The 22086-nt window shown below is 52.6% G+C and overlaps 2 protein-coding genes across 2 annotated transcripts in view; one reads left to right on the forward strand and one right to left on the reverse strand.

Moving 5' to 3' along the window:
* WDPCP (WD repeat containing planar cell polarity effector) overlaps nt 1-11593 on the forward strand; it is a gene marked incomplete at both ends in the record, with an annotated part of 101980 nt that extends 90387 nt beyond the window's left edge. Inside the window, 3 exons of the mRNA XM_084201938.1 lie at nt 3945-4039; nt 5521-5549; nt 11543-11593. Of these exons, the coding sequence (XP_084058064.1) occupies nt 3945-4039; nt 5521-5549; nt 11543-11593 (175 nt within the window). The remainder of the gene's footprint in view (nt 1-3944; nt 4040-5520; nt 5550-11542) is intronic.
* Nucleotides 11594-17625: 6032 nt separating this feature from the next.
* OTX1 (orthodenticle homeobox 1) lies at nt 17626-20392 on the reverse strand (the record flags this gene model as incomplete). The annotated part of the gene is made up of 3 exons (XM_084203294.1): nt 19722-20392; nt 19059-19210; nt 17626-18384 (listed from the first exon to the last, which is right to left on the reverse strand). The coding sequence occupies exons 1-3, from the start codon at nt 19816-19818 to the stop codon at nt 17626-17628; spliced, it is 1008 nt and encodes a 335-aa protein (XP_084059420.1). The 5' UTR covers nt 19819-20392.
* Between the last annotated feature and the right edge of the window lie 1694 nt (nt 20393-22086).

Below are 22086 nucleotides of genomic sequence, written 5' to 3' on the forward strand. Positions count from 1 at the left end.
CATCATCATCTCCTTTGCTTAACCAGGAAAGCCATAACCTGGGATGAAGACAGGAACAGAAAATGGACAGAAGAGGCTGGAAACAAAATAATCATTCATAAAACAATCTCAAGGGTTTATTTCTTTAAGAACTTATTCTTGGTTTAGCTCCATGATGTTTTATGGAATCAAAAGGGGTGTTGCTGCTAGTGGAGAGCTGTAGTCAGCTTTCTGAGCCATACACACACAGAAGAAGTTATGGGCAGTAAAGATTTCAGGACAACATTCCAGAAAGCAGTGATTCATTTGCTGCCTGATTTCTTTCACTCTAACATAAAAAGGACAGTTAAACACCACCAACAATGCACAGTTCAGTGAATAATTTTATAAGATAAAGATCTCTCCTCTGGCTTACACTTGGCATTGACCATTGCCTTCTCTCCTTCCAAGTGTCAGCTATGTTTTAGTCTGGAAGTTCCTGTCCTCCCATTACTTTTGTTATCTGTTTATGAAAACATTTCAATCAGCATAACCCTGCAGCAGAAGGTTGCACTTGAGGAGGATATTCTGGATGCTGTTGTTCAGAGGACCGAGGTAGCATGCTGATCCTCTCAGCCACACAAAGGAGCTGCCTGTGAGACAGCTCACTTCTGGATGAGTCAACCAGAGAGTGTCTGGGACCATGTCAGAGTCTGGCACCAGAGTCACACAGAGCTGGGACTGCACTCACTCCTCTGCCACTGGCCTTGGTAGCTGCAGTGTGGGTTTCCTCCCCAACAGTGTGTCATTCTCTTTCCTTGCCATAATGTGTTGTGGGCTTAAGTATCTTCCATTTGTTGGCAGTGTGTGAAGCTGGGTTGGAGGGGTTTTTAGCTCATTATCCATCTACCTAGTCCCCATCCTCCAAACCAGAACTACTCCCATTTTAATTAGGCTATCTATTATTTTAATACAAGCGATTAGGATAGAAGGAAAAAGTGTTTATCAATCATCACCATGATTTTACCATAAATCTTTCTTGTTATGTCCTTAAAAATAGACACATTCCTACTTCTCTACAAAGTTTTTATTTAATCTTATGAGCATGTCTATATATTTTTTATCTGTAGCATCACTGACCAAACCTTAGGAAGTTCTAACAGCATCTTTCAGTTCTGTATGTTGGTTATTAAATCAGCATAGAGGAAGGGAATTAGAGTTATCCCACAGCATCCCCTTTTGTGTGTCACATAAAAAACAACATTAAATGGCTTTCTTGCTCCTACCTGACTGTTCTGTGCAAATAAAGTAAGCATTCATTGCTGTTATGGCTTCTACCTGTTTCTAAAGTCCTCTTTAACCAGGAAGCAAACCCAGTCATAAAATAGCAGGAGTATAGGCTGAGGGATAACGTCTGCCAGGTTCAGGTGTAATCCTACCAGCTGCTCTATTTGCCTAAGCAGTTTTCAGTTCCAAATTAACTCTGTTAATAGGTGTGATGCAGGGATGGGTGATATGGTGGAGGAAATTCATGTCAGAAGTAGGATCCAGTAGCTCAGCTGGATCCAGTACTGTTCCTGCCTGGCTGCTGCAGCCTTCCCTCTCTTTCCTTCTCTTTCTTCTCTTCCTTCTCTTTCTTTGCTACTGCTCAGCCCAGGAGCTACATGTGCCTCAAGAATGCAACAGCTGGCTGATATAGATGGCTTTGTGCAAAATTGCACTCTCAATTTCTACATCTGTTAAACTGAGATAATACATTACCAAATTCAGAGGGGCAAATTAATCGGTCAGTGTGCACACTGCACCTCGAAAATACAAAATTAACTCTTCTTAGCCCATAAGTGCATCAAGGTGTGCTCCATGGCCTCTTGATTCCACACAAAGGTCCTCTTGATTAAATTAGATTGCTAATATATTAACGCATTAGCACACTTGAAGAAAGAAAAGTTTGAAAAAGCAATTTGGCTTCATCACATGAATGGCATGTATACTTAATGGAAATTTTTCCAGCATTCACAAAACAAAGAAAAATCAATAAAATGTCTGCCAACTGTTCCACTGAAAACATTTTATAATCTATAGCGCTGAGAATCCTGAGCCAAGATAAACCAGCCCTGCTGACAGAAAATACTGACAATTATTTTACATTGATTCAACTTGGCCCAGCCCAGACTGACCTTGTTTATTCATCTCAGTCTCTTAATTCATATTAACTTGGCATCAAAATGGGACATGTGGCATGTGGGCTGAAGACCCATTTCTGTATCTTAGACTCAGATAAATGTAGTGCATTGAGTACTTCCAGTGCCTTGAGCTCTTAGGTAGATTTATATGCATTAGACTGAACTGGTTAAGTTCCTTTTATCCCCGCTGGGCTTTTCATGTCTGTTGACTGTAAAACTAGAAGCTCAGTAGAGGTAACATCTTCTTCTAAGCCTTTGGATATACATGAAATCCTCCCAGTACTGGTCAATTTTAAAGACACATCCAAAGAGGATGGAGGGTTTTAAGCTCTTTTAAAATATAAAAATAGAAGGGTTATGGCAATTTGGCAGCCAAAAACGCAATTTGCGGGTCTCGGCAGAATCCAAGGCTGTGTGAAAGAAAGCTGATCAAGACACTACAGAGGAGATAATGGGGTCGAAGAGCAGAAGAATCCCCCCGCTTTTGCAACCGGCATAATCTGGTCTCCAATGAAGTTTCTTAGTTTCTTATACTGAACCAATAAAGCTTAGTGTGATGGGAGAGTTGCATTACTGCAGCTTAAAAATGTCTCGAGAAAGCTGATGAGGAGAGGTGCTTTTAGTTGCTTTACATGTGCTCAGCTGCTTGCATAGCTGTCTTCTGGCTGGTAGTGGGAAGACAAAATCATGGGGAAAATCTCAGCTTCTTCTTTAATTATTTATGTTCTCATCAGTAATAAAGGGCTTTTTATGCCTAGAATGTATTATTTGTATTATCAAAGCTAAATGAGATTTTGCACTGTGGCAGTGAAGAAATTGGTTGCTACACAAAAGCGTTCACATTTTTATTCTCGTAGCTACACCGCTGTCGTAGCTGGAAGCCACCCTTGAGTAAAACACTACTTGAGTCAAACATGATTACATCCACTGTGGAGGAAAAACTACCCGGATGATGAGAATCTCCCAAAAGAGTTCCCAGTTGGTCTGGCATTGGAAGTTTAGTTTATTTTCTCTACTTGACTCGTTCTTCATGAAAGCAGTGCTCCCTTGGACTTCACCGGGTGCTTGGCAGGTTGTGGATGGCAGGGTGAGCAGCCAGTCAGCAAGCCAAGATGGCACAATGTGACCTCCAGGTTTCCAGTTCCACTGCACTGGGAATGGATTGCCTTTCCAAATGGCTGTCTAAGCAGAGATTAATGATGGCTGAAGAAACCAAGACTAGCAAAACCAAAAAAAACCTGAAAAAACAAAACAAAACCAAAAAAAACCCAACGACAAATTAATCTGCATTTTCCATAACATACAGTTGATGCTTTCCTCCCTGCACCTCCTTCTCAACTTGGATTTCAGTGATGAAAGTGGTGTAGGGACAAAACTTTCAGAAAATCAGTGCTGTATTTTGAGTCTGATATCCTCCTCTCCTGGCATCTGCCCAACTTCCTCCGTGCAGGGCTGCCAGCAGTGCCTGGTGCCTGCTATGTGTGTTACATGTCCCCAGCCTGTCCTGCTTAACAAAACTGTAATTACTCAAAACACCACCAGCTTTATACCTCATCTTTGAATGACAGGACAGTGCTGGAGTGACTGCACGGCCAAATGAGTGATCCTAGTGACGCTCAGTCAACAAACCTACTGGCATCGGATGGAAAAGAGCTGCAGTTTGTAGCCAGGAAATTACACAGGCTGCTGTATACTTGAAAAGATAGAAAACAAACAGAACAGCTTTACTCTGCTCTGCAGTGTCTCCCCAACTCTGCAGGCATTGCTCCCTCCCCTCCTATCACTTCTGTTTTGTTTTCCAAGACCCACCAGCCGCAGACAAGCAGGGGACACTGAGCCTGGAACGTATGGCCACACCACTTCCCTGATCAAGAAAACCTTTTCCAGCAGCCAGGAAGGTAAGTGAACAAGTTTTTTTCAAATATGCACAGAGGGATGGAGCTAGAAATATTGGTGAACATTCATTTGGGTCCAGGAGGAAAAACAAGGCATTGCAGCATTGCAGCATTGCAGCATTGCAGCATTGCAGCTCAGTTTGTGCATTCCTAGCAGGGAGAACTCAACTACTGGCTCATGGAAAGTAGAATAAGTCAGCCAATCACCTGAATCTCCTTATCTTGCAGCAGTATCCCTGATTTAACACAAACAGGCAGGCTTTGTTAGTCCCAGCTGTTGTGGCTCTGTTACTCCGTGCAGGAGCCAGCAGCAGCAGAGCCTCCCCGCTTCCATGGCTTGGGCGGCAGCAGCGCACGCGGTTCCTGCGGCGCTCTGGAGGAAGCGAGGGCGGCTGCCTTGCTTCAGCAGTGCTTGGCATTCCCATCACAGCAGAGCCCAGGGAGCGCAGCAGTCCAGCAGAGGAGCAGGCCAGCACGAGAAGGTCATGGTTAAAGAGCTGTCCCTTGAAGGAAGTCAGGCAGGGGTAGGTCAGAGTGTTTGCACAAGGGGCGAGACGAGGATTTTTCTCTCCTGCCCTGTCCGGGTGTCCCGTGGCTGTACAGGCAGGTAGGTAGGAACAGAGCCAGTCTCCAGGCACGGGGAGGCCAGGTGGTTCCTACGGCCGCAGCTGAAAGAGATTGTTTCAAACAAGCCAGTTATGGATACACTTCCAGCTTGCAGTGAGGCTGAACTTGCCGCTGCCACAACAGGTCAGTCCTGCTGCCCCCTCACCACCTTCTTCCACCCACATTCTCAGGGCCATGCAGGGAGCTGACAGCACATTAACCCAGCCCAAGAAAGTTGTTAGTTTTCTTTCCCGTGGGCTTTTGTCCATCCCATGAACCAACCTGCCCTGTGTGGGGATTAGAAGACACCCCAGACAGCACCAAGCAAAGGGCAGAAGGACACTGCCTGCAGCAGGACTTCTTTTTGATGTTGGCAGCTGTTAATTCGGCTCAAGCTGTAACATGAAGCCTCATCCTGAAGCAGCTCCTGCAGCAACCTGGCAGCACACAGCCCTCCCAAGACAGGAGGCAAGCACTCAGGCAGGCAGCCCCACCACCCCAGGGTTACCCCAGTGCAGGGAGAGCAGTGTGCTGCAGCCACGACTGTCCCAGACTGCCCATCCCAGTCCCCTGCTCGGGACTACCTGGGATCCCTGATCTGCTGCTGGCCTTGCATCTCCACACTGCCTCATCCACAAAAATCATGGTTGCTTTAACTTGTTGAGGTGTTTGAGGGAATATCCCTATCCTACGTGTATAGACTTGTATATGCACTATATTAAGTATTTTAATTCATCCATTGAATAACATGGTATAAAATAGCTTTTTTATCAAAAAAGTGAAAGTAATACCTCTGTTTGTTTGGGTTTTTCAGTGAGTTAAATGGAATGTAAATAACATGGTGGGTGTTTTTGTTTGTTTTTTTTTTTTTGTTGAAGGAAATATGAAAGCCGTTCCTTCAGAGCAGGTAACGCATTTCTGATTTATTATTTTATTTCTGCTTATTATTATTTACTCTATTTTGAAGCTTCCTGAAACTCCCCAAGCCTGTCCATGCAAGCTGTCTGCCTGCAGGGCTCTTGCTGGAATTGGTAGAAATGCTCCTGTACGGTTCTGCTAGAGTAGGGCTTCACCTGCTGCTTTGTGTTGAGCACAGCACACAAAGCCCTCATCCTCCAGCCACGTTTATCTTACACGAGCTAACCAGTGCTTGGCTTGGCACTTCCAGGAGGAAGATTGCAGGGAAAAGGGGTAAGATGCTTCCCTATGGTTTCATTATAACTCTGAGCTGATTTAACTGTGGGGTGCTGTCAGTAAAGGTGGTCCATCCCTTCCCAGACTGCCAGCCTCCAGGCCTTGTCCCTCTACCAGCTCGCAGGCTTCCAGCCTGCAGGAAACTCACTGCGGGGGCAGAGGAGGAGAAGACTTCCATGTGGGCAGGGAAACCTGCCCTGCCCCCCATGTCCTTCATCTGTCACAGGGACATCCCCTCCTGGCCTGGTTTGGGATCCCAGGTGGCTGGGAGTCAGTGGGGGTGCACAGAGAGCGCTGATATAGGGCGAGCCTCTCTCCAGAACTGGTGAGTCAGCAGCACGCAGCACAAACATGCTTCCTCAGTTATACACTAAAGGAAAAACTAAAATAAAATAAAACAAATTATAAAATAACTGCCTGGTGGCAGCACCAAGGAAGGCACAAGAGTGCCTGCGTTTTAGCCTTCTCCCAATTACAATTCCTGTTTAAACTTTTATTTTTTGAGGCCAAAGTATTCAGTGTTTGGCCTCAGTGCAAACAGATCATTAAAAAAAAATTTAAAGAAACACTTCAACCTTCCAGCAGAGCAGGATGGCACTGACTTCTTTCATTACAAAACCAGCCTGTGCCAAGTAAAATTGTGCTCTAAGAGCTGTTCTACCAGTCCTGAAGCACTGAGGAAGAACACACAGCGGCCCCACCTCTGCAGCTTCCTGCAGGCCCCTGTGCATTTGCACTGGGTGGAGGATGGGCACAGGCTGGGGACCAGGTGCCAGAGTTCACAACAGGGACCACAGAGTTCTCACATGACCTCTCCGTTGGCCTTTGGATGATTTTGGTGGCCTCAGGACACAGAGTGAAGTAAAGCACAGCAGCAGTGATGGTCTGGAGACATTGGGGGGATTCCTGGCTTTGCAGCTGGGCTAGCCTGGCTAACTGTTCCTTCCCTGAGCTCTGTGGAAGATGTCCTTGCCCTCACATAAGCAGTTGAATTAATAAACTGAGAAGTTCATTTGAAATCTCTGGACTATAACAGTGAAATCCACAAGCCCAAGCATTCAGGCTGTATAAGGAGAATGATGCACGGAAGAAAACTTTGCCATCACATCATTAGGGACCTACCCAAGGGAGCGGTTAAAGCCTTCTTTGGCTCCAGAAAGTCACTGCAGCTGAGTGGTCACTATTGCTAAAAGCTGGTGGGTCAAAGTGTGACCTCTGTGACCTGGGAGTAGGTGTTTTGATTTCAGCACACATCACAGAGCTGCTTGTGCACAGGAAAGGGGGCACTTCCGTCTGAGCTGCTCTGGACCCAGGGAAGGGAGGCAGCAGCTGTGGGCTGCAGAGGAAGATGGATGGCAGGGTAAGGGGAGCCTCTAGGGCGCACCAAGGTTTTTGGAGAAGAACAACCATCCATGTAACACTAACTTTATGCTTGCATAAAGTTACATTTCCATAGAGAAAACATTTCCATCAACATTTTGTCCTGACTTTTAATGGCATGTGGAAATTCAGAAGTCTTGCAGCAGCTGGGTACCAGCACAGAAACCATCTCCCAGCAAATCAGACCAGACTCTTCTAGCTGGAGCGACCTGTGGCTTTAGTTCAACACATCCCAAGTCCATCCCAAACCCACCATCAGCAGCTCTTCCCCTGGACACCAGCAGCAGCCTGCTGCATGATGGACAACCCGTTCCTGAGGTCCCCCTTTCACCCCGCTGCCTCCTGGGGCCGGCGTCCCCCTGACACCACTTCCCGCATGTTGCTTCAGCGGGAGCTCGCACAATACTGGGCTTGGTGCCACCCAAGGGGAGCACACCCAAAACCCGGCCCTTCTTGCACAGGCAATTCTGCAGGAAGATCCCTGCAGCTGTGAGCTGGAGGATTTGCTTTGCCCTCCTTTGCCAGTTTGATGGGAAAGGCTGGAGCCAGGGGTGACTTATTCCCGGCACAAATGGCCACTGAGGCCTCGGCAGGGATGGACCTGACACGGGCCTGTCTTCTGTAGATGCATCACAGCACATGAACTCCTCACTCACTGCTGCTCTCAGCTATGAGGAAGCTTCTCCTCCCTGAAACTGTGGAGATCGTGCAACAAACTGTTCCCAGTGACCTGCCAGAGCAGCTGGCTGTCACACAGCCAAGCAGTGCTCAAGCTGTTGAACAAGATTTGTTTTCTGGAGGAGAGCGTTAGTAGTGGCTCAGAGGCTACCATGGGGATCACCTGTGTCCCTCCAGCACCAGCAAAGGTCACCTGTGTCCTGCCTGCAGCCCAGTGGTGTGAGGGTGATAGTGGGCAAGGGCTGCTGAGGTCTTCTCAGCTGGCAGTAGGACAAATGCAGTCTTAAGTGGCTTTGCTAGACTGGTTTTGGGCTGGCCAGAGGATCCCACCACTCATCACAAAGGTGGGGTTGAAGACAGATGGTGGAGGAATGAGGATAACCTGCAGCTTTCCTTGCCCTCTGTGCATGGCTTGTGTGGGTATGGCTCCTCAAGCAACAGGGCTGAAGCAGATGAGAAGTGAGCATCCCATCCTCAATATTTAGAGTGGCCAGGATTTGGTGTTCATGTTCCATCCTGGATGTGAGATTAGGGTGACCTGGAGGACTGTGCTGCTTGAGACCCAGCCCAGCCTTGCTGCTCTGGGTAGGGTGGTCCAGAGGTCCCCTCTGCTCTGTGTTATTCTGGGATTTGATAATCTTGAGCAACTGTGTAGGTTAGTTCTGAGTTTCCATGTAGCAGCACCCAGAGTTGGATCAGTGAAACCAAGGTTCCAAACACCTTGGTGACCTACCTTGGTACAAACAAGACCCTTGGGAAAATGTTAATCTCACCTGCTCTCTTGCTCCTGGACCAGAGTCTGATCTTCTACCAGGCAATTTAAGATGCTGAAGCCAATGGCTCCTTATGGCTACCAGGTGATAATTTTAATCCATTTTCATTCAGTGGATTATCTATCAACCAGAATGGTTTTATATTGTGTTATTCAAGGAAAACAAGGCATTCCCAGTAGAAAGGAGTGGTACCTATGGATCCTAGCAATAGGCATGTTCTTCCACCTAGTCATTCCTGCAGCCTGGTATCAGGCAGTCTTCATCTGAATAAAAAAGGTGTTTAAAATAATTTCCTGGGGCTTCTTCATTAATTCTCCTCTCTCCCACTCTTGTCCTTTCCCACCTTCATCATGCCCTTGAGAATAATCCCAGGAGAAAAAGCGTAGCCTCCTGGGAGCAGTACAGCAGCACGGGGAAGAGGTTTCTCTGTATTTCCCACTCCAGGAGTGTAGAAGGATCCTCTGTTCTGCCTCAGACCTGTGGAGACAGAGCAAACCACTGCCTCCATCCTGCCATCCCTGCAGGTCCGAGATGACTTAGTGGCTTTTCAATTACAGGGTGTGCCTTCCCATACCGCTCCTCCCTTCGCCTGCCGGAGCGGGACCACATCATTACCATGAAAAGCCCCACGATCTGAACTCTCCAGGGCACAAGTAGATGCTCTCCTGTCAGGATATTCATGTTTTCCTTCTCTGGAGGACCAGCAGCTCATTACCATAGGGAGCAGCACTGCAGTGCTGGCTGCCCTTGTTCCTGGACAGCCGCCTTTCTGCACAATGAAAATCAACTCTCATCAAATTATTACGGCACCTTTTATTGCTGGGGTGCTACAGCAGAAAAGGTGCAGATATCAGAGGAAGATTCCAGTCATTACCACTCTTCAGCCTTTGATTAGCATTAAATACCTCTGCAAACTTCATGCCACATCACAGGCTTCCCACGCGACACCGCCGGGTCTGCTTTAGTGTGACCAGAGAGGTTTGCACATAGGATTTTTAAAAAGTGGTTTTTTAAAAATTAACTCGGTAGGTCTACAGGGCTGGGTTCTTGTTCACATCTCTTCAGACGGAGGCACAAATCACAAACCCAGGTCAGATACCCACCTGATACGCTCTGGACCTTGCACCTTGAGCAACAGAGACCTACCCAAACAGCCTTGAACTCTTACAGGGTCAAACATGGTGTGGGGTCTTTTTCCAGCCTGCATTCACCTGCCCACCTACTCTCTTCATCTCCAGAGCAATCACCTGCAGAAACCCCTCTGCATAAGGCCCTGACACAGCTCTGGGGACAAAAGAGCCACCCCTTCCTTACCTTCAGCCACTGATGCTCCTCAGGGCTTTACTGAAAAAAAAAATCATGTTTTTTGAAGCCTCCAGCAGGTGTCATTCAGAGAGCAAGGAGAGCCCACAGAAAGCTTGAAGCCACCCAAAACCCAAGGCACATACACACAGCCCCACCATGAGGGCTGCTACCAAGGAAGGCACCTCATAACCTCCCTGAAGTGAGAGGTGCTTTACTGAGCAGAAGTCTCAGTGGTGAAGCTGCTTCCACGCTGGAATAACCTGATGGGGTCTGGGATGCAAGCACTGGTTCAGCTGGGACATAGGGACAATTTCAAATCATCTTCAAAATACCTCTGAGGGTTTTCAAGGGGTTGTATTTCATCAGGGCCACCTCTCACCATCTCCCTGCAAGGGAAGAGCTAAGCCATGGGCTGGAGGCTCAGTGTCCATACAGAGCTTGTTTGGGGCCATTGCCCTTTTACTGCTCCCTCCATAGTGAGATAGGGAAGTCATGGAGGGAATGCTGTTTTGGAGGGAGATCTCTATCTCTGTGGTGAAGTGCACATGCCATGAGATGGAGCTGCTGCTCTGGTAAAGGTTCCTTGTGAAGTTTCAAGAGTTAGGAGATTTTTTTTTATCTTCCTTGAAGTCAGGGAGTCGCTCACATGAGTCCTGTGCACCCTCACCAGTGCTCCCACAGCCTGGCACAGCCCTGACAGCCACCTTCTGGGGCCAAGCCCACCCCCTCTTCCCACGCCAGCCAATGTGTTTTGCCCTCTGAGACAGGACAAACACACGTTTCCCTTTGTTTCCAGCTCCACACCTAGTTTTTTTCTTTGCATCATGAAGGGCTGGCTACTCATCTGTAATTCAAAAGAAAGCAATGACTCACTAGACTGCATCGCTTTCCAAGGCAAAGCATTTAATGCATTTCGCAGGCACGCTGGCCCTAGCCCGGGTTATGAAATAACCTCTGCTGGTGGCACACATTCTCCCCATCTCCATGTCCTTTGAAAACCCAGAGGGCTCAGGCTTCCACCCTGCACAGGTGGAAGATGTGGAGGATGGGGAGTGCACGGAGTACAGCAGGGGGATTTGTGCTTAAATCACTCATTTGCCTTATGTGAGGAATGCCAAATGCCATCTCAACTTTAAAACCTGGCTGGCCACACATGGGAATTAATCCAGCTTAATTAAAAGGTAACAAAACCCTAAAGTTTCACTTTTGCCAATAGGTTTCCAAGCACCAGGAGAGGGCTCTCAAAGGCAGGTGTAGCTTCAGCTGCCAGCCCCTCACATCCCAGGGGACACCATGCACGGTCCCTGGAGCTGCAGCCCCTGGTTTTCACAGGAACAGCAGGGGCAGGGGAGTGTGAAGGGACTTAAAAACAGATGAGAAATGCCTTACCTTGAATGATAAACCAGTCTTTACCATTTTGGGGCTATATCCTTCATTCCCAGGCCAAAGTGGGACAGTGTCTACAATTGTCTCTTCTCCCTGGGTTGGGCTGGTATTTTGATGCATGTGTTTCCATCCCCCAGTGCCTCTCTCTGCAGCCTGCTTGATCCTGCCTGTCTTTCCCCTACAGGAGACTGGAGACAGTGGTTCTCTCCAAATTGTGCACTTAGGGCTGGTGTGACTGAGCTGCCAAAGCAGAGAAGAGGAAACCTCACCAAGGTGGTGAAGTTCACAGGATGTCCTTCGGCGAGCTTCCAGCCAGGCCTGGGTCTGACCACTGGCAGATGACAAAACACCAGGCTTGGAAAATATCCTGTTCTGAGACCTCCAAATTATTTCTGAGTTCATAGTGATATGTCCATGCACAAAGTGCCCTGTGTTTGCTTGTGGAGGGCAACTTGGTGACATTTTCATCAAAGGTGTCAAAAAAGCGAGTAATTGCTGATCCCCATTTACTGGAAAAACTCAGTGCTGAAAAATTTGATGGGTTTCTTGGATGAATCCATTAGGTTTTCAAGAGAAAGTCTGTAATTCTCTATGCATTATATGTTTTTACAATCTTCACTTGGAAGCAGATTTGAATTTCCACTTAAGGCTCTGAAAACCGTCCTATTGAGATACCAGCAGATAAGATCTTCACTCAGGATACCTCTGTGAAAGAGCAGCCTTTCACAGTCAGCAGCATTTTTCAAAGAATGCTCTCAATTTTCATATCTAGATATATCATCTTAGTTGAATAACCATTATTTTGCCTTGAAAAAAAGATGCGGAGCCTCTTAAGCATCATTCCATTGCAGTCCAGATTTTAATCTGCCTCCTCTAACCACAAAGAGAAAATGCACTGAGAAGGGGACCTGTGCCAGCCCTCTCTGGTTTTTTCTGGCAGTGAAGAGGGGCGAGCATCATCGTGGGTCCTTCCTCCCACCACCTGATGGAGTGCTGAGTGTACGGACATGGATGTTTTGTGCTCTGTCATAGGCGCGTGTGTGGGTTAATCTTGAGTTTTTTGGGGAGCACTGAGCCAGCTTCTTGAAGTTGGCTTTATGAGGTGAACAAATACGTACTATGGACTGAAAATGAAGGCACAATGTAAAAAAATGAAAAAAAAAAACCAAAACCCACAAGCCATTAAAAGTATTTCATGAACAAAAATTCTGCTTTTACCCAAATAAAATATTCACAGTGCATTTTCCCCTATGAGTCAAAGTTCTGCTCCCTGATGGGTGATTCTGGTTGTACCCTCCTGGCACTTCATCCCAATCTACACCTTTGCACGCGTGTACTCGAAAGAGACACTTTGGTTTGAGGTTTGAAGGGAGCCAAGGGCTTGCAGCCCGCAGGGTTTTGTACACTCAACAGGGGAAAACAAATAAAGAGAGCTTTGAAACAGAGCAGCTGCTGCCTCGCTTCCCCACGCAGAGCCGAGGTGGTGACGGCCGAGCTTGTAGAGGAGCGTGCCTTAAATGTCCCACGGATTGAAGTGGAATATCTGGAAAACACACGGGACAGCGCTGGACCGCGGTGACGGGGCTTGTTCTACCTAAGAGGCTGCAGTGCATGGCCCTGCCATACAGCTATTTTGCTGAATTGCAGCCATATTTCTGTCAGTACAAGTGATGGTCTATATGAGGGATTAATCTGACACCAGACAGTGATTCTTAATCCTTCAGTATATCATAATCTATTTACTTTGCATGCTAAGAGGATTTCAGCTTAAAAATATACAGGAAGTGATACTAGAAATGTACATAAGGTCCAGCATGCTGTTTCCTAAAATTGCAGTTTTTCATTAAAAATATATCCTCACATAGTTTTCTTGGAAAAGTCCTGTCTGTCCAGGAAAAAAAAAAGTGTTGAATAGGGCTTTAACTGGAAATAGGCAGATGTTTCCCTTTAGGTTTCAGCCCTGTGACCATTTTCACCCTTCTCCTTCCCCACAGCATTTTGTGCTTGGCAGTGTAACATGAAAGAAGAGCTCTCCAGTACAGCAGCTTCCTCAGCTGGGAGGTTCACCTGCAGACTTTTCACTGACAAAATCAAAACAGGTTTGGAACCAACATGGGATTTTATGTGCATTAATTGCTGCTCAAAGTGTAAGAATTAGCAGCGACTGGCTGACACAGAGGTCAGCGCAGGGAAAACCACAAACCAGTGGTTCCTTATTCAGCTATAATCACCTGCTTTCTCTGCTCCTGCCAGGAAGGCTGCCTACAAAATAACTGTAATAAGTCATGTTAGTGGGTACAACTTCTGAAACTTACTACAGATTTTTTAGTTAGAATTCTTTAATAGTTTGAGTCAAGCTCAGCCACAATGGCTTGAGTTCCCAAAGCAGGTCCTGCACCCAAAAGAGGAGTTGCTCACCCAGCCAGCAGCAGCCCCTGTCCAGCCACTGCCCACCTCTGCATGGCCCACAAAGGGTGTTCCCATCACCACTTGTCCCAGCTCCCTGCCACACACAGGGGCTCAACAGCAAAGCAGGGACACAACCCAGGGCAAATGCTCTGCTACCAGCAAATAGGTCATGGATTATTCCAGGTCTGTGAAGCACCAGCGTAAAAGCTAAGGGCAGCCCAAGCTGTGAAATGTTCTCCCCTCTGTTCCTCCTCCTGCTCACCCCAAATCCTGGCCCTTCAATTCCTGGTAGGAAAGCCCCAGGTGCCTTTGGAGCAGGCACTCTCGCAGAGGCAGGAGCTGCGTGGGGCTGAGCCAGCCCTTGGCACTGTGGCCGCAGCCCCCGGCCCCGGCAGCTCCGTGCTCCAGCAGCAAGTGCGAGTTTAATTAAAAAAATAAATAATAATGGTAGCCGTGCACCCAGCAGCCTTCTTGCTGGAGAGGTGAGGCACGAGCCAAGTAGGCAGCTCTCTCACAACCGGGTTGCCCTAAAAAGCTTGGCAATCTTGCTGGTGCCTGCCCCTGGAGCCGGGCACCAGGCGCCGTGCCACCTTACCTGCCATGACTCATGCTCGGGGTGGCAGTGCCTGTGCCAGCCTTGAGGTAGCCCACAGTGGGAGAAGTTTGCAAAATAGGAAGGGTGCTGGGCCACCCCCCCAGACCCAGGCATGACCCTTCCCAGCCGGGCTCACCCACCAACACCCACTTGGGAAGTCAAGTCTTGCCCACCCTGCTGGCACTGACTGGAAAAAAAATTGAAACAAATGGAGCTGAGCACTGAGGGCAGAGCCATGTTTTGGTGTGATCTGAACAGGTCTCCTCTTGTGCTCCAAAACCACCTGTGCTCAGCAGCCAGCTTCAGCACCATGCTCCAGGTCTGTGTGAGTGGGACAGGAAAAAGCCTGAACTGCAGTGTGGAAGTTGCTGGATAAACCCCTGATCAGCGGCACCTGGTATTCCTGGTGCCTAAATCAGCGGGGGAAAGTGGGGGGACACAAGCATCCGTTGGAGTCCAACCCCCCAGAGTGGAGCCCTGGACCAGCCCCACTCTGGGGCACTGGATGAAAAGCTTTAGGACAACGTCACCAAAACCAAAATTCAGGCTTCCCCTCTGTGTCTCTCAGCACCACTTACTGAGTTATAGTGGAACACAGTTTACAAGGATGATGAAGTGTGCAGCATTTTTGTTTAAAGAGGAGAGAAGGTGTGTGTCTGGGGGATTGTGTGTTGTACACCTACTGGATCTTACCTCTCAAGTGCTCACTAAATCTGGGAGGGCAACTCGGGTTCATTTTGTGCCCAGCACAGATTTTTTTTTTCCCCCTAGCCAAAGGAGGTCTGTGACAACTTTTTCCCCTTTAAAAGAAAGGTCTTGGGGATGCATGGACTGATGCACCAGCACACGTGGCACTCACTCAAACTGCCTGTACAGCCACACTTTGGTGATTGCAGAAGGGAACAATTATTTTATAGTAGAAGTATAGATACCTTGTTAAAAAATACTTACATATCTTTTATCCATATACATGCACAGAAGGAGACAACCAGGAAAAGAAGCACTTTAAAGAAAACACCCCTGACATTGACTCAGTCACTCGTCCCCTCCCACAGCTCCCTGTAGCACCGATGGGTGCGGGAGGCCACCCCCGCCTCGGGGTTCTGCCACGGCCAGGACCCTGGAAGGTTTGCACGGGGCTGGCGGGGGTGGCTCCTGGGGCTGATCCCACTGTTTTCCCGCCGCAGCATCGCAGTGCCAGCCCCGATCACTCTCAACCGGGATGCTGGAGCGGGAAGGCGGGGGCAGGTGATGCGGGAGGGGGGATGTGAAACCCTCCCCAAAGCAGCCGCGGGGAGCATTGGCACCTCTCAGCCGAGGCTGCCAGGGTACACCAGGGGTGGGGACACGCGGCACAGCCCGGGAGCTTCCAGGTGGAGAGAGCACGACTGCAGGACCACGGGGAGGAGGATGGGAATTTGGGGCTGATGAGCAGCGCATCAATGCCCCAGGCAGGAGCGCAGTGGCCCCGCGGGTCCACGCATCCCCGGTCCTGTGCAAGCAGGAACAGTCCCAGCAACAACAGGCAGCTTCCAACAACTGAAGCGAAGGTCTGGGGGGAGAAAAAAGAGGGGGAGATTGTCACGAGAAAAAAATTCTTCTCCCTGTCTTCCTTGGCTGGACCGCGGCCGGCAGCGGCTGAGGATGGTACGGCCGGGAGTCGGGGCTGGAAGCGCAGGTGCTGAACCCGCGCTGAGGGACAGAGGGACAGAGGGACAGAGGTCCGGCTGGATGCCCGAGCGGCCCTCGCACTCCGCCACCGGCACCCCGGCCCGCCCGTGGGTCCCGAGTTTGGCGGCTGCGCCACCGACCCTGGGGAATAATCGCAGTTTCGGGCAGCGCTCGCCCGTCCCGCGCGTCCCATCGGCACCACGGGGCATCAATAAATCCGTAACCAATTAAGCCTCAATTAACGTAGGAGTGGGTCCCCAGCCCGCACCTGCAGAAGCGGCGGTGGGTCCCCCCTCCAGAGCGCTCGCAAACTCATCACACACATCCCCACCTGCTGGGACCCCCCAGGAAATATTTCCCTGCTCCTCACTCCCCCCAGGGAAGTTTTATGAGGAAGAGGAGGGAGGAGGGAGGAAGGAGGACACGACACCACTACATTTATTAGTTTAGATTTTATTGGGGTGGGCGGGAAGAAAGGAGGGGGGGTTGCCTTACAGTTGAAGGGGTTACGGCATCAAAAGTCACACGTACACTGTCCCTGTCCCCGCTGCGGGACAAAGCTGCCGGGAAGCGCCAGCCCAGGCGGGGGAAGCAGGAACGCGGGGCTGCAGCCCCGACCCGCCACAACGCACCGACCGACACAAGGGGCTCGAAACAACCAAAACGAAAACCAAACCAAAAAACACACTCCGAAAAGCCGTGCGCCCCCCCGCCCCAGCCCAAAACCAGAGCTGCTTATCCCTGCAACTCTCCCCCCAAAAAATAAACCAAAACTTTTTCTTTGCAGCTTTTTTTTTGTTTCCTTTAATTATTTTTTTTTCCAAAAGTTTTGGATTTTTTTGGTCTGCAGGTTGCGGATCAGCTGGGCAGCCTTTCCTCCCTCCCCCTTTGCCTCCGTTCTGGACACCTCCCATGGCTGCTTCCATGCCCCCCTCACCCTCAGCCCCAGGACGGCACAGCCAAGCTTGTGCGGAGCCCTCGAGGATGGACGGAGGACATGAGACCGGGAAAGATTCGTTTTTTCAGGGAAGAAAACCGAAATTAAAAAAAGGTTTGGTTTTTTTTACTTTCTGTTCCATGTTAGACTCTAGATAAACGCCAACCCAACAGCATCAACTAAAAATAATCGTGGTCACTGGAACGGACCGAGTATTTACATCATTCCCGCCGCTCCCCGCGGCAAGAGGCTGTACAGGACTGGCGAGCCAGCCGGGGCTTCCACACCCGCAGGGGCTGAGGGTCCCCGCACAAAGCTGGGGGGCACTGGCAGGGCAGGAGCCAGCCTGCACCTCTGCCCGGGGCAGCAGGGGACACGCTCGGCTTTTTAATTTTCTTTTTTTTTTTTTTTAACTCCTCTTCTGTTGCGTTTAAAAAAATAATAATTATAATAAACCCGGTGGAGTGGTGCAGGAAGCAAATAAATATCAGTCAGTAGAGATGGGGGCGGCAGGACCTCCCCAGGACATCGCCACTGCTAACGAAGAGGGAGTAGGAGGAGGAGGACGAGGAAGAGCCCAGAGTCCTGCCCAGGAGGCGGTGGGGAGTCCCCGGGTGAGGGTCAGTGGCAGCTTGGGGGGATGGTGACCGGTCCCTCACAAGACCTGGAAGCGCCAGGACGCCTGGTCCTTGTAGTCAAGGCAGTCGGGGGAGTTGAAGTTGAGCTTCCAGGAGGCGGCAGCGGCAGCGGCGGGCTCCTTGTAGTCCAGGCAGTCGGAGGAGTTGAAGGGCAGCCCTGTGCCGCCGTAACCTTGGTGGTGGTGGTGGTGGTGGTGATGGTGGTGGTGGCCCGAGCTCTGGCTCAGCGGGTGGTGGTGGTGGTGGCCCGGCACCGAGGAGGGCCCCATGGGGCTGAGCTGGTGGGGATGGTGGTGGGAGTGCATGGGCGCCAGGTAGGAGCTGCAATCCACGCCCCCGAAGTAGGACGAGGAGGGCGGCGCGGGGTAGCCCTGGCCGTACCCCCCGCCCTGGCTGTAGGACACGGGGTAGGAGGCGGAGGCGGCCGAGGCGGCGGGGCCGGCCCGCTGCATGCAGGAGGCGGCGGCCGGCGGCAGCGGCTCGGGCACCGTCACCCCCGCGGGCGCCGCGCCGGGAGAGATGGAAGCCGGGCTCCAGATGGATGACGCCGGGGTGCTGAGGGAGGCCGGGGCGCCCACCGGGGCTGAGGAGGCCGAGCTGGAGGAGGAGGACGAGGCGGAGCTGGAGGCCGCTGCCGGCGGCGTGAACTGCCCGCTGCTCTCCGAACCCGAGCTCTCCCGAGCGGGAGACGATTTCTTCTTGGCCGGACGGCTCTTGGCCCCGCCGCCGCTCTGCTGCTGCTGCCGGCACTTGGCGCGGCGGTTCTTGAACCAGACCTGCGGGGACAAAAAGGGTGCAGGGGAGCAAGGAGCGTGGAGGGCTGCGCAGGGGCCCAGCCAGCCCCAGAAGGGGCTCTTCAGCCTGCGAGCACCCAACCACCCTCGCCTTGGCCCCAGTTCTCCCGGTACCCACTAGCACCGCGCACCCCTCACACCCCCAGATATAATCCCATCCCTTCCCGGCAGACCGGCCACCCCACGGCCTGCCAAAAACAAGGATGGCCAGAGTAAAAGGCTGTGGTGTCCCAGCCCCTGCGTATCCCTGGCACGGTGACAAAATATGGATTTGGGGGACAGATCCCGTATTGGGTGCTGCCTGCATATCCCACCCTCCAGGGTATCCACTGACCACTGCCCAAAGGGAATACCTCTGGGAAGCACCCAGGTGGTGGGGCTGCTATATCCTGGAGCAGGTGGAGGGTGACAGAAAAACATTAACAGAAATAAAATTAATACAAGAGAATAAAAAATAAAGACAAATGCTCCCTCTTTGGTTGAATGTCCCCACAGTGGGACAGACAAGCAGCTGGGAGCCCCCACGCATCCCCGTCCCAAGGAAAGAGGGATGAGTGTGGATGGAGCAGCCGGTCTGAGCGGCGCCAGCTGAGCTGGGGTGCTCCTGCATGCCCCATCCCACAGTGGTGCAGGATTCCCCCACGCAGATCCGGTACCTGGACTCGGGATTCGGGCAGGTTGATTTTCAGGGCGACCTCCTCCCGCATGAAGATGTCAGGGTAGCGGGTCTTGGCAAAGAGCGCCTCCAGCACGTCCAGCTGCGAGCGGGTGAAGGTGGTGCGCTCCCGCCGCTGCTTCCGCGGGGTGGCTGTGGGATGAGCACCACCACGCCGGTCACGCTGGGCCCCCACGCACCTCCCGCACGCCCCGGCACGGGGGGAGCCCGGGTGTCCCCGGGACAGGGGCCTGAGGCGCGCCCCAAAGGGCGGCAGCGTCCCCGCACACCCACGGCTGCCGGACCCCGTCCCGCTGCGGGCAGGGCCAGGGGCACAGGGCTGGGGAGGGGTCAGGCCTGGCTCCAGCGGGAGCTACGGGAGTTTTCGTTGTGTCGAAATTAATTACTTTTTTTGGTCGTTGTTCAATTTGAAACTTCTTTATCCTTAAAAATCCCTGGGAAAACGAAGACACCCCGGGAGCAGGGGGGAAATTCAGCTAGACCCCAACGTCCCCAGGCAGGGGTGCAGGCAAACAACCAGCCCACCACCCACCCTAAGCCGTACGGCCCCACCAGCTCCTCCAAACCCGCACGGATGGAAGTTTTCCCCCTCCGCTGGCTGGAGGGTGGGGGGACTGGGGGGGCCGCGGTGCGCGGCACTCACCCGGATACCCCACGGAGGGATGCAGCAGGTCCATGGCGGGGCCCGTCAGCCCCAGCCCATTCATGCCGTAAGGGGGCTGTTTGAGGTAAGACATCATGCTAGAAGCCGGGCAGTTTTCCTCCAAAGTCCGGCAGGAAAAAAAAAAAATCAAAATCAAATCGAATGTATGGGGTGGGGAAGGGGGAAATGAGAGGAAAAAAAACTGACAAAAAGAGCCCCCGCAAAAAATCCCCAAATAAGAGGCAAAAAAAAAAAAAAAAAAAAAAAATTAAAGCCAACGACAATTTAAAAACGGAGCACAAAGTCGGCGTGAAAGGAGTTTTTTTCGTTCAGTCCTGCCGTCACCGCCACGAGGTCTTCGAGAGATAGCAGGTGAAGTGAGAGAAAAATAAAAACGAAGGGAAAAAAAAATCAAAATAACAACGAGGATCGAGAAACAGGAGGATTTCTTCCCCGCGCAGAGGCGAGGCCGGAGCGCCTGGGGAGAGAGCGGAGAGAAGCGGGTGAGGCTTCGGCCGCCCGAGTCCTGCCCGGGGCTCCTGCGGGGCTGCGCCCACCCGGCGCGGGGGCTCCGCGCGGGCGGCTTCCGATTGTTAATTTTATTATTATTTTATTTTAAACGAAGGCGAGTCGCGCGCAAGTGCCGAGAGGCAACAGTGCCCGGCGATCGGGAGAGATAAAGCAATTATTTAAAAAGATAATTGGATTAGGAATCAAAAGGAGGTATCAGAGGAGGGAAGTATAATTAATTTAAAAGCGAGCAGACGGGGACGTTTTAATTAGAAATGGATAAGAGTTAAAAAGGGGAAAAGGAAAAAAAGAGCGCGCCGGCAGCCGAGCGGGCGGCAGCGCGGGCAGCCGGGACGGGACGGCGGCGGGGCCCGCCCGGGGGGGCTCCGGCAGGGCCGGCGGGGCGGACAGGACACGAGAGACCCGGCAGCGCCCGGACTCGGGGGCAGAATGCTGCAGACAAACGCGGAGGGGAGGAAGGATCGGAGAGACCCCGGGCGGCCCCGTCGAGCCCCGGGGGCAGCCCCCGCTCTCTGACACAGCTTCCCCCCGGCCGGGGCAATGGGGCACCGGGCCCGCGGGGCGGTGTGTGCCGGGCGGGGTTCGCGGTGCCCCCCGTAGGCCGGGGCCGGGCGCAGGTCGGGTGGCAGCGCCGGGACCCGGCGTTGCATAACTTTGTCGGGGACGCGGCGGAGCCGGCCCGTCCCGGGAGGAGAGAACGGGGAAGAGGAGGGAAATAAAAGTGAAAAAGAGAAGAGAGGGAAGAAAAAAATCCCGAGGCAGCCCCGGCCCGGCCGTGCTCACCACCCCTGCCCACGGCGCCGCGGGCCCGCTACGCTCCGTCCCGGCGCTGCCGCCGCCGCCGCCCGCCCCGTCGGTGAGCGCGGTGCCCACCCGCCCCCGCCCGCCTCACCTGCGCGGCCACCTGCGGAGGGACTGAGCGCCCGCCCGACGGCGGCGGCGGGGGCTGCGCGGGGCAGCGCGGGGCGGAGCGGGCGGGGGGCGCGGAGGGGGCGCGGCGGGGGGAGGGAGCGAGGGGGGCAGGCAGGTGAGAGGCGGGCTGGGGAGGGGGGCCGGGGGGGCGCTGCCCGAAGCCGAGCCGCGCACCCCCGGCTTGTCGGGGTACCCCGCGTTACCTTGCCGGCGGCCCGCGCTGTCGGGGCGATGGAGCCGCGGCCCTGATGAGGATTGATCACCTACCCCCGGCCCTACCCTTGTATGTGCGCGCAAAGCAACTGCGTAACCAGCCCGGCGCCAATCCCCGGCCGCTCCCCGCCTGACTGACAGCCGCCCGGGCAATGGCAGCGCGGGGCGACGGCTCCTCCGCACCGCCCCGCGCCGCTCCGCGCTCCCCCGCGCACCGACCCCGGCGCCGCGGAGAGCCGGCCGGCGGAGCGAGAGGTGCAGGGGGCGGGCACGCAGGGCCCCGCGCAACCTCCGCAGAGAGGGCGGGTGGTGGGAATTGTTGGAGAAGTGCGGAAGAGGGAGGGCCGCTCCGCGCCCGCGCAGCTCTGCCCCCTCCCTCGGGATGCCCCCCACGCCGCTCCGCGCCGGCCTCCGCGTCCCTGCCGCCCGGGGAGACCGCAGAAAAAGTTTCGGCCGCCGCCTTCGCCGGCACGGAGGGCGCTCCTGGGGAGGGGAGGCGGTGTCGCGGCTCCCCCATCCCGATGCCCGCAAGCTCTCGCAAACTTTGTGCTTTAAAATCGCAATAAAACTACAGCGACCGCACCTTTCCTCGCGTGTCCCGAATTTAGGGGCTGCTACGCGCCGCGGGGGGAGCGGGAGGGGGCTGCCCTGGAGCGGCGAGGACAGGGGCGAGGTGACACCAGGCCCTCCGCGCCGATCCGCGGGGCCC

This window comes from Fringilla coelebs (genome assembly GCF_963513975.1).
Source record: "Fringilla coelebs genome assembly, chromosome: 3".
Lineage (NCBI taxonomy): Eukaryota > Metazoa > Chordata > Aves > Passeriformes > Fringillidae > Fringilla > Fringilla coelebs.